At 42.8% G+C, this 12,142-nt stretch overlaps 1 protein-coding gene across 4 annotated transcripts in view; it reads right to left on the bottom strand.

Annotated features, from left to right (window-relative positions):
• Positions 1-12,142, bottom strand: part of PTPRE (protein tyrosine phosphatase receptor type E) — a 109,019-nt gene that overhangs the window by 36,137 nt on the left and 60,740 nt on the right. For all 4 annotated transcript variants that reach the window (XM_040606249.1, XM_040606248.1, XM_040606246.1 and 1 more), the window contains exon 2: positions 4,974-5,083. In XM_040606249.1, coding sequence (XP_040462183.1) covers positions 4,974-5,076 — 103 coding nt within the window. In that variant the 5' untranslated portion in view covers positions 5,077-5,083. The remainder of the gene's footprint in view (positions 1-4,973; positions 5,084-12,142) is intronic.

The raw sequence follows: 12,142 nt of genomic DNA, 5'->3' as shown, positions 1-12,142 counted from the left end.
GCAAGGTGCATGGTTTGCCCTAGACAGCAAGTCAGGTGCCTGAAATTATCTTGGTGACTGATAAAAACCAGAACAGATATCGTTTATCTGAGCACAGGAGAAATCCCACAACAACAGGCTTTAATTATTCACAAGTCTGAACTTCTTTTCAAAGAACAGATAAGTTAATCCTCTACCTCTCCAAAACCAAAACTCAACTGCTCTCACCCATTACTTGGGTTAGATGTGAAGTGGTTTTCTCTCCGGGTGCGTGCTTCGTCTCTGCTGTGCCTTCAACAGACACATAAACGTCCTTTGAACAGTGCTCAACCTCCCACCGCAGGGGCTTTTGGGCTTTTTGCACCTCTGTTTTGGGTCAAAACTGTTGTTTCAGACATCCAACCCTGCAACGGACCCTGACCTCCTCTGACATTGATTTCACACGAAGAGTGTCTGTCACAACATCTTGACACAGACATCTGTCCCATGGCAAACCCACTGCACACAATCTTAAATAGTGCCACATTATAAAATACAGGATTATTAATAAAATTCTGGTCAAATTATAATAGAGGTGTTTTGTCACCTGCAGGCACAAAACCCGATGCTTCCCAGTTTACCACAATGTTGGTACTTGCATATAACACCTACCAAAGTAAACACATCCCCAACACGCGGGATACAGGAGCTCTTAGACATGTCGCTGCTGAAGAGCTCGGTCCAGCTTGCATCAGCTTCTGCAGCCAGCTTGCCTGGTGGCCCTGCAAGACCTCCCACGCTGATTTAGGGGATACTTCAGACTGGATAATCTATCACGCATGAGAGTGCTGAGTATCTTCCATATTGCTCCTTCACCGGTTCACATGTCAAAGCGCAACAAAGCATCTTTGGTTTTTATTGTAGTCTTTCAATGCTCCTCCCATGCCCCACAGAGCAGGTAACTCTCAAAATTCACTGAGAACTGCACAGAGCAGCAGAGCTCGCCAAAGCACGCACAGCCCCGAGACAGAAACCCTTTCGTGGACCACCTTGCTGGGGCACGGGGATGCTACTCAGCACAGACGCGCGTCTGGCACAGGCTGTCCTCATGTCACCCTTCAGACTCATGCAGAGGTGAATACACACTCAACTGACGTATTTCGGGTGGTCCTTAGTACTTTTTGTGCACAGAGGCATATTTTAAACGTCTGGATTGGGTGAGGAGCAGAGCTTTTACATTAGATTTTATTGCTTTAAAAACTTCTGGTGATTACCTTCATTTCGCTGAACTTTCTGTTCAGATTTAGCAGTGATTGATTTATTATAATTAAGCCTCTTGCATATCAGTATGTGCTTTCTATATGCTGAAAACCTATAAACTTTCATAAACTGAAAAGTTTACTCAGAAGTTGTGGGTGTTCCATCCCTGGCCATGTTCAAGGCCAGGCTGGATGGGGCTGGGAGCAGCCTGGGCTGGGGGGAGGGGGCCCTGCCCAGGGCAGGGGGGTGGGACTGGGTGGGCTTCGAGGTCCCTTCCAGCCCAAAGCAGCCCATGATTCTCTGATTATAAAAGGAGAACTCTCCTCCTTTCTCAGTTTTCATCTATCCACCCCGTCTCCTTGAGGTCTGGCTGAACTTGTGCTGTGATGACTGGGCAACAGAAATCCTGGTTGGCATGGGTGGCCATCGTGCAGACCAAGCGCCCTCATGCAGTTCTTGGAAAAGAAAACCCCAGCCCTGCAGAGAATTGCTGTTCCGCACCGTGCTTCGACTGCGGAGAACAAGCAGATATGCAGCTGATAACCAGGAGATAGGTTTGATATGTATGAAAAACAAAGCCAATTAAAAAAAATAATAAAGACAAGGGGAAAAGACAGGTAGGGAAGACAAACCAGTATCCACAGCCAGCAGTATCCGCACAGCGGAAGGCAAGCGGCAGCAAATGCAAGACCCGTGCCTGCACTTGCCACCCTGGAGCCGCCTGCCGCAGAGCGCAGCCCTGCCTGCCACCGCGGAGCAGCTGGCGTTGGAAGGAACCTTCATCCAGGCCAACCCCCCGCCCAAACCCACTGATTTCGGAAGTTCTGCTTTTCAAACTAATTCCTGAAATTGACTCTCTGCCAACAAAGCATCCCTTTGGCCTTTAAATACGAAGTAAAATGAGCCAGATTCCTGCTTCAAAACTCGTTTTTCTGCGGACGCCTCATTTTCTCCAGGAAAGCACCACCACGAGTCTAGCGTGAAAGCCCCCCCCTCTGGGTCGCGCCCCGGCTATCGTACAGCAAGGTTTCATTCTTTCTATACATTGCCTCAGTTAGAAATTCATTACCGCTGCATGTTAATACATTGTTACCAGAAAGAAATTGTAAATATAGGTATGAAACCCATGAAATATTCATGGAGTAAACACTAAAGGAAATTAAACATTTGAAAAGGACTTAAAAGCTTTACTACTACGACTCCCAAGCTGCTTTCACATTTAAACTATGTAACAAGCAAAAATACAAGAGGCAGTAAAAGAAGCCTGACTATGATTAATACCGAAGAAATAATTAATATTTGAGTAACCAGGAACTACACTGACAGTATCATGTACAAATAGTCTGTCACACATATTGATAGCATAAAGTTTTATCTACTTGAAATATACATTTCTTTATGAAAATCCAAATAAATAAATACTGGTTTATATTTATTTAATACAGTTGAATACTTTGAGTAAATGGCTGTCCAATTTCTCCAGTAAACAGCAGTGCAATAAACTCAGAATATTCTGATTTTATGAAAGCAAATTTTCATGGTAGCGATTTCACGGTACTCTTATAGGAAGTAAAACGGCATTAGTACTGAAAAATTGAGCCACACACCCCAGGTATCCAGGTTTCAAATAAGAATAAAAGCAGCATTTTAAATTTTAAAACATTTGTTGAATTAAGTCAGCTAAAATGATAACACGCAACAAATTACAGCTATTCCTTTCAGAATCAGAAGCATCTTATCTTTTTGGATCATTCATCAAATTAGCATGCAAAAGGAAAGCTGGATTTCTTTTTAGTATCCTTCAGTTCTTTCCATATTCTTTTAAACAGAGTTTTCTTGACACTTCAATCAAAAAAAAATAAAATATTTCTTTTGTATTAGTTCAATGGCTACCAAATGAATAACACAATCCTGTTATCTTGGAACAGCAATATACATGTGCGTGTACTTATCTACCAGACAAAATTCTTCTTCGCTTCTCACTGCAAAACAATTAAGGCTTTGATATTTAGGAAAAAACAATTAAGTCGTACTAATCATTTCTGAATCTAATCATATCACTGAAATAAAATTTTAATTAAAACACAGATGGTAAGATAATTCTTATCCGTATTTTCATACTTAAATTCAATATGATTTTGAATTAAGCTTTGACGATAAACTGCATCTGTGGAGAAACTCCCTTTTGACTAATTTTATTAAAATTCTGGGAAGTGATACAAATGATAGGTTACTTCCCTTTCCCAATTCCTATATTCTCACATATTCAGACCAATATTAGTAACTTGTTCTTCTACTGCTCCAGGTGTCAGAGAAGAAGCAGGGCACTGACAACTACTCAACAATATTTCGCAGAGGCATTTATTAGTAATTTTACACTTAGCTAAATTTTTATTTATACCAGCGATTTATTTACGTGGAAACCCCTAAGCAAAACAGCACTAAGACTGTCACTACTAACGGCAGAGCCCCTTGCTCCCCCCCTAACCCTCCGCTTCCCTGGCGGAGGTCTGCTGCTGCCCAGGCACAGCCGGGATCAGCGCCCCTCCACTGTGCTCCAGCCACATCTCGGTGAAAGCAAATCCCTTACAGCTAACTTACTACAACTAAGGACCAGAACATTCAAAATGGCCATCAGCTACGCCTGGCACATCACTCTCACTCGGCTCTCCTTCCATACAGGTGTAAAGCTCACAGGCAGATTAAGAACAAATCAACCAACCGACTCACCCACAAGAACACCCTCCCGTAAAGACTGGGTGTCAACAGCAGTCACCTGAAAGCTTATCAAGATTGCACCACACTGATTATATGGAACATCATCAGCTTTATTTCCCTTCAGTCAAGTCCACAGAGCAGCTATCCCTTTGGAAATCCCCCTCTGAGGCGAGCACAGCGTCACGCACTGCCAGCACTCACACAGCGGACCACTGCCTGGCAAACGCTGCTCACCAGCACAGGGGGTCTGAAGGATAGCTGCCCAGGTTTACGAAGGACAAGGTGCAAGTAAAATACACCATCCCATTACAGGACATAATAGCAGAGTCAGTATCTTAATTAAAAAAACCCCAACAAACCCTTATTTGACTTGAACAAGCCCCTCTCCAGGACTGTAAGGTGTTAGGATGTAGTTGTAGGAGGACTTGAAGCAAGCGGAAGAAATTCTGAAAATGGAAATGAGGATGAATAAAAGATGCTGTGGTGGACCAGTGGGTAGAAGATTGCTCTCAGGTCTTTGAAAAAGGCTTTTTTATTTTTCACCTGACCTAATCTTATGCAGAACACCTGCACTATTATCCTTCCCCTCAAGTCTTGCCTTAGACAGCTTGTATTGTTAGAAAACAGCAAGCATATAAAGGCCATCGTTCCTCATGTTGTTTAAGTATGTTCATCCTGTTATCTAACAGATAATATTTTTTTTTCATATTATCCGTGTCCAGGTCCCATTATGTTAAGAGATCCACACTGACAGCTCCTGGGGCACGGAGAGCTTGCAGCCCAGGCAGGAGGAGACATTCTGAGCTTCTCCACCTTTCCCAACGCTATCCTGTGATTTCCCGTACGTGGGAAACTGGAAGTAAAGTGTAGAGCACCAGCCATATGGAGATCAAATACAGAGGTCATCTGGCAAGATTACAAGCACATCAGTGGGGTCAAAGTCACGGAAACATACCCATATAGCACCAGGGGGACCTCACGAAAGTCCCTTTTTTCCACACCCACTCCCATCCCTGCAAATTAAGTGATGTCCTTACTTGTTGTTGTTGTTGGTTTTGGCAATTCAGTTCCATTGGGTGGTAAAGCTTGCACAAACAGAAAGCTAGCACAGAGCAGCGGGAGCGAGCAGGAATGTTCCATCCTGGTCCTAAAAGAAAATGAAAGCAAAAGATACATTTTTCAGGTCAGGTTACTATTGCATTTTTTCCTCACGTCATAACAAAGCTAAAATAAAAAGCAATGTTTACTTTGTATTTGTATACAATGTTATGAGTACATATATGTAAGTATACAGTGTTATACTTACAAGTATAAAACTTGTTTTATCCTCTCCCATTGCCTCATCACTTAACCTTTGGTTTTGATGCAGAAGGAAAAGCAAAATAGCAGTTCTGCACACTACGAATTCATTGAAAAAGTTTTAAATCCAAGAACGGGAAGATAACACTCAGCCATCGTTCAAAGACGACAGAAATCAGGCCAGAAAAGCTACCCTACACCAGCAGAACACAGCAGCTGAGGGCACGGAAGCAAGGAGCCTGGAAGTCATTTCCATAGGTAAGAAGAAAACTGAAGTACCAGCAGCTGCAATCTTAAGAATAAACGCAAATCTTCAGAGTAAATGCAAAAATCACCTATTTTTAGCGGTTCCTGCCAGAATTGCATGTGTTAGGCCTTCTGTAATGTGGAGCAGCGTGGGCTGCAGGGAGGGGACACTGCCCCGACGCCCAGCGTGGCCAGGCCCTGCCCGAAGGCTCTGGGTGACATTCCCCTGCTGGACCAATACTCCCCCTCTTGTGTAACTGACGCCCTATTCTGGCATCACAGATGCCTGGAGACCAAAACAAAGAGGAAAAGCTTGTAGCGCCAAGCCGACCGGTTAAGAACCATGAAGTTTAAAGTACCTGCAGCAAGAGCTTTTCAGAGTTTCCTTATCCCACCTTGATTTCCCATAGACATATATATGATGCTTCATAGACACGTTCTTCTGGAGAGCGTGTGCCACAGCTGCGACTGTGAGCTATAAAGCATTTCACCGAAGCATTACCAAACACAGAGTCTTTCAGGTTTCGTGAGACGAGACAGAAAATAATTTCCAGTGTAGAGAAGGTCAGAGAAAACGTGCGATGAGGATGTGCTGCTGCTGCTTTGAAGACTATAAGGAAATTAATAGTGGTAGATAAATGAGCTGGTCTAGAAATACTCTGGCTCCTATAAACCGAGGTTCATGTGGAAAAAATGTATGTTGTTATTAATTTACTGTACATTCATCCAGTGCCTAATGAATGTATTATTTATAAGAGGCTGCCATCGCAGCCATTAGCCACTCTTGTGTGATTTAAATGTATTTTCTTTGGCATAACACACAAACTTAACTTTCTGTATTTTGCAAATGGCAGAACACATCCAGATGGTGGCTCTACAGCCACGGCTAAAACTGTAACCAGTACAATACCGCACAACAAAGCTCCCTGATGTTTCAGTATAACATACGTATTATTACAATTTCCACAGGATATTATAGAGTACCGTCTGACAACAGGCAAAAATATCCAGGAACTTGGAAGTCATAAGAATAACCATTAGAAAATCCTTCCTTTCAATGTAAAACGGGATAATCCTCCAGAAATAATCTCTAGATAAGCTTGAATGTATAAAAAACTTAAGTAACAACAACTTTCACACCACCTTTTCATTACTTTCTGTGAGTTACTCGGAAGTGAACCTTACTCCCAGCCTCTGCGCTACACCTAGGACTAAATTCAAACTCAGCACACACCTGGTATTCTTTATTAGAAAAAAAAAAAAAAAAAAAGAAAAAAGAAACAGACCAAAAAATGAATTCTCTCCGGCTTCGAAGGGATGTCAGCAGGGGACTCCGGACCCTGCGCTGCTCGGGGAGCAAACAGACCCTCCGAGGAAGGGCACCCAGTAACCTCCTCTGATACTACAGTTCGTTATTTGTTTCCTTTTCCACTGCTCCTGAAGCCCTTCTGCCTGCTGAAAGCACTCCAGAGCACAGGCAGATTACCGGGGTAACCCCTTACAGCAGGGATTGCAGGATGTTTTCTATCCATTGCCCCTATTTTTCTTTTTTTTTTTTTTTGCTGTTGTTTCAGTTTGCTGTTTCAAATTCTTCCAAGTGTTATGTGAATACAGGGGTAAGGAAAAAAAACCACAAAAAAAATGAAAGGAGAAAGGCAAAACATTTTTTGAGAAAAAAAAATAGAAACTTTTTTTTTCCTCCACACGGGAGCACACACTTAACATTTTTTTATTCTTGCTCCCCTTCTTAGTGTTGAAGCTCAAAGGACCTAGCTGAATATCTTCTCTAACATGAGTGGAGAATAATAAAATGTATTATTAGCATCAAACTTTATTTTTTTTAAATGTGTGTGTGTGTGTCCCAGCCCAGCTTCCTACTGACAGATTTACTCATTCAGTTTCTGGGGTTTTTTTTCATTACTGTTTATAATTCAAGCAGACTAGATGTCTTAGACTAACACACTCAGTCAACAGCCAGGTTAACCATGAACTAGCCATTCCTGGGATTACATTAAGTGTAAGAGCTTGCTACAAACTGTATTTACATTGCCTACACTTTCTGTAGCATTATATACAACCTTCCAGTATGTAACAATTTATAATATATGCTGGAAACTGAAAATACGCAGCAGCAGTTTATGTAAACTGTAGGGAGGGGAAAGGAAGGAGGAGGATTTGGAAATCTGGAATAAAGCCAGAATAAAAGTGGAATCGATAGGGAAACGGCTGGCGTGGGCAGGACCGAGGCGCTGAACGCTGTGCTTGGACTGTGCTGCCTTACGCCCTCAGCACAGGCTGGCTACATCCACTGCCCTCCGGTCACCAGTGCCAGCGGTTACGGCAGCTGATTTGTGATGGGTTCCACACTGCAGCACAGAGCTGGCTGGCTCCCTTTGAAAATACATCCAGCTCTTTGTTTTCTTTAAAAAAACAAAAACAAACAAACAAAAAAAAAACCCAACCAAAAAACCCCCCCACAAAAACAAAGAAACCTGAAGTTGCTGGCAGGCTTCCAAGACACTGGAAGGTGTAAGGAACATCAAGGTTTCTCCCAGAATTACTGTTAGGAGGGTTTTACAGATACAAATACCATGCCAGACTCTTGTATCTGTCATTTCGAATGGGATGAAGTATAACCTCAGATTTGATGCCCCACAATTTATCAGAAATAAACACGTCTACAAAGGTGATGCAGATTCTAAGATCTCATTTTTGTCCGAAGCACTTTGCATTTCTGCTTGCCAAAGAAAGAAGGGTTAAAACTTAAACTAAATTTAGGTGCTGCAGCATGGAGGCAAACGCAAGAGGCTGCGCTTCACGCAGCCAAGCACTGCATACAGCCAAGTAGTAGGTACTCCTCTTCAGACTGAGGTGCACAGGGAGGTGAGCAAGTTGTAATAACATAAAAACACTAAAGCTTTACTGCATATGTATATTTATGTACTTCTCATATAGGACCACAGTGATAAAATCTTTTGTACCACCACCACCCCCAACACCGGCATAGATACAGCAGCTTTTTCCATCCTCAAGAAGGTATATCATGATACAGCCTGTTAAAAAAAAAAAAAAAACAAACACAAAAAACAAACCCACAAAAAAACCCACACCACACACCAAAACAACCCTCCAGAGAGAGCTCTCTGCTCTCCCAAAAAGCACTCCTGAACAAGAACCGACAACTGTATACTGCAAATCAAGCCCCACATTGATAAAATCGGAAAGGAAAAGATCCAGGCAGAGACATTCACTGCCCTTATCACAACTTGGCTGTAAGGTATCAGCTGCCCTGCCTGAAAAAAGAAATAGGAACTGCTTTTGTAACCGTATGAGGATACAAGGCATTTTTATCTACTTATATTCTACTACCTCCAGCCTTTATTTCCTGGATATGCATGGGTAAGCGGCTCAGGCGCTTAAGCTTTAACTCCATGGACTAATATTTTTTTGTAGTGAAGGATTCTTAGCTAGTTCTGATTATCTGAAGCTTTAAAATGTTGCCAGAGATTCCCGTTATAATCACAGTTTTACAGTCTTCACCGTTACAGAGAAATGCTTCTGTGTCCAGCAGAGAACTTAACACCAACAAAAAAAAGACCCAACAAACACCCAGAAAACCACCACATTACTGTAAAATCACGCAGCTAACTGAAATCCTGCCAAGGAGGCAGAGCAACAGATACCTAAATGCAATCCAGTAAGGATGGGCTCAGAAATGAGGGCACCACGCGAAGCCCCTGTACAGCTCTTCCCAGCATGGGGATCCCTGCCCCGCTCCTTGCACAGCTCAAGGGGGTGCCACGGGGGATCCCGGCTCCCCAAAACGTGAGAAAACAGCATTATTTTCAGGGATTACCATATTACTACACATGCTTAATTTCTATTTTGGCCACAGAACTGAATCCTCCTCTGACTGGACAGCTCAAGAATAAACCCTGGCTTTTTAGAAAATACACTAATCTTTTTTCTTTTATTTTCTTTTTTTTTTTTTTATTTTTCTTCCCCCCCCCCCCCCCCCCGTCATGCTTTATGGCACTGCTACAGCTGTGTGACTTTTTTCAAGGAGTCTGATGTACCAACTACTTCAGAGCGGGTTAAAGGGGTGGCCATTCCCTGCATCCTCCTAAATCAGGAATAAACCCATGAGACATCTCATCTAGCACAGAAGATGGTTGTGTTTTGGTTTTTCCCCCCAGGCTTTAATATCAAGCAGCTCAGGTCGTGCCCCAGATTTTTAGTGCTAAAAATGTCATATTCCAAAGCATAAGCACCATCAATTCAAGTAATATAATTAAAAATGAGAGACATGAAAACACTGTCACGGCAGGCTGACAAATGTGTTGGCACCTGGGATGTTTGCCACACTAACAGCAAGTGTCAACCCAAAAAACGGATAGCTTAAAAAGAAAAAAAATAACAAACTCACTCTGAAAAGGGAAGAGGGGGAAAGCCACCCTCTCTCCTTGCCCTGCTTTTTCTCCTTTTGCTCTTCCTGCTTTTCACCCACAAACGCAGTAGGTCTCAAGTCCTAAGCCCCAGTGTCTGTTTCCTCCAGCCGGCTGGAGGGTTCCCTCCCTACCTGGAGCTGGGAAGCCGGCACTGCGGCATCGCCGGGACCGGGAGCAGCTCTCACCTCCAGCCAGGCTGACTGCGGCTGCTTTCTCCTTCCCGGAGCTCTGGCATCCCCGCTGCACCGCTGCTGTGCCACCGCGGCACGCCAGGCAGCTCCCAGTTACAGCTCAACTGGACTAGCTCTTGCATGCCTTCGTTTTCGGTTAGGACTTTATTGCACCGTTAAGTCATAAGGCAGGTATGAAAACATTACTGCAGCATTTCAAAGAAAATTATTTTTTTATTTGAATTTACGTTTTTACAAAATAACTAGAATTAACGTGCTCCTTTCTGTTCCAAAGGAACAGAACGTAAGTGGTAAAGATGAATTCAAGACACCTGGCTTCAAGAAAACGGAATAAAGGCAGAGGTTAGCGCCAAGTCCCGTGGTCCCGGCTGACGGAATGGCCAGGCTCCCCCCTGCTGCCCCCACCATGGGCAGTCGGCATCGAAGCCCGCGGAGCAGCGGGACCCCGGGCTCTCACACTCTGCTCAGCGGCTGAGCGTGTCCCACCTGGTGCCCCACCACTCCACGGGGCATCTGCTGGGAACAGCTGGCCAGCATCTCTCCTGTTCAGGGCAACCATTCAGTAGCCATTTGTTACCGGGAGTTAGACATTAAGACCCAAACCAAATTTCCAGAAGTTTGGTAAAAGTCCCATGATTTGTCCTGCTTTAAAATTTAGGAGCTTTAGAAAAAAAAATAATGTGTCTGCTATCTTTCCCTTTTCTTGTTTTGAATCCCTGTAATTCTGCCTCAAAGACCTAGAATGTCCTAAAATCCAGGGGGAAAAAAAGAAAAAAAAAAAAAAAAAAAAAAAAGGACTTTAGACATTTGCTGAGATGTTTGCGCATGCATTCAGTGCGTTCACGCAAGCAGCAAGAAACTCAGGCTGGGACCTCCCTGCCTGGGAAACATCCCTTGAAATTCAGCCACACGGTCTGCTCCACAGCCATTCCTCAGAGGCAAGTTAGAAAACAACCCGCGATTAAAAGTTTAATTTTATCATAAAAATGTATTTTATGGAATTGTCTACAGCACACTCCCTGCTGAGTTTTGTTGTACACATACAGACAAGCTTTGCTTCTGACCGCTTCGGGAATAGCAAGAGAACTTAAGGGATAGATATCTAATTTTAAAATCATGTTAAATTTAACTGCTCACAAAATTATATCTGAGAATAGCAATTCTTCATGTATTCTAGACAAATACCTGCAATAAAGATCATTTAAAGGAGATGGAAATAATTCAATTAAAAAATACAAATTAGAATAATCACTTACACATAAGAGAGAGAGGCAAAGTAGCAATTAACTGAATAAAATTAATTTCAATTTAGAGTAATCAAGCTTGATAGACTGTCTCACTTGCTTAGTCATTTTGTCTCTAATTTAAGTAGGCCAATTATTACATTTGCTTTCGCTTTCACATAAGAGGTCATCATATACGGCAGAGTATGCACGTGATAAAAATTTATAGCAGACAGTCGAGAAGTGACGACTGCTGACGCGCCAGAAGCCGGTTTCTCAGGTAAGCACACTGGCAATCTGCATGGCACAGGCATTCATGGACTGCACGCAGCTTAACAAGGATTTAGAGAGAAAATACGTTATCTGTTCAAAAAAGGTACGTTTAAAGATACATACATGAATACAGACATAAATTACCACTTCTGTAATGCTAATTTTTAAATTTTACTAACCTGGTATAGCTGGTCCTATCTGTCTTTCTCAGTATCATAAGCAAGTCCCAAAACCCAGCCTACCATGGCTAACACTAGTTCAAATCCATTTCAATTAGCAACGCTGGGATCTCCAGTGAAAATAAATCACTGGTTGTCACCGGCAGATTAAGCACTGCATTAGCAGGTCTGCTCTGAAAAGGATTAAATGACATTGTTGACAGTGGGGTTGATGTGCCACCATTACAGAGTGACATTTACCACATTAAAATAGTGAGGAATTTTTCAATCAATCTGATTCTACAAATGCATCCAAGATGAGGAGGCAGCAGCGTTGAGTGTGATGATGATCCGTTCCTTTACTTGCT

Source organism: Falco naumanni, chromosome 9 (genome assembly GCF_017639655.2).
Source record: "Falco naumanni isolate bFalNau1 chromosome 9, bFalNau1.pat, whole genome shotgun sequence".
NCBI classification, from domain to species: Eukaryota; Metazoa; Chordata; class Aves; order Falconiformes; family Falconidae; genus Falco; species Falco naumanni.
Note: the sequence above shows the minus strand (reverse complement) of the source record. Positions and strands in the feature narration are given on the sequence as shown.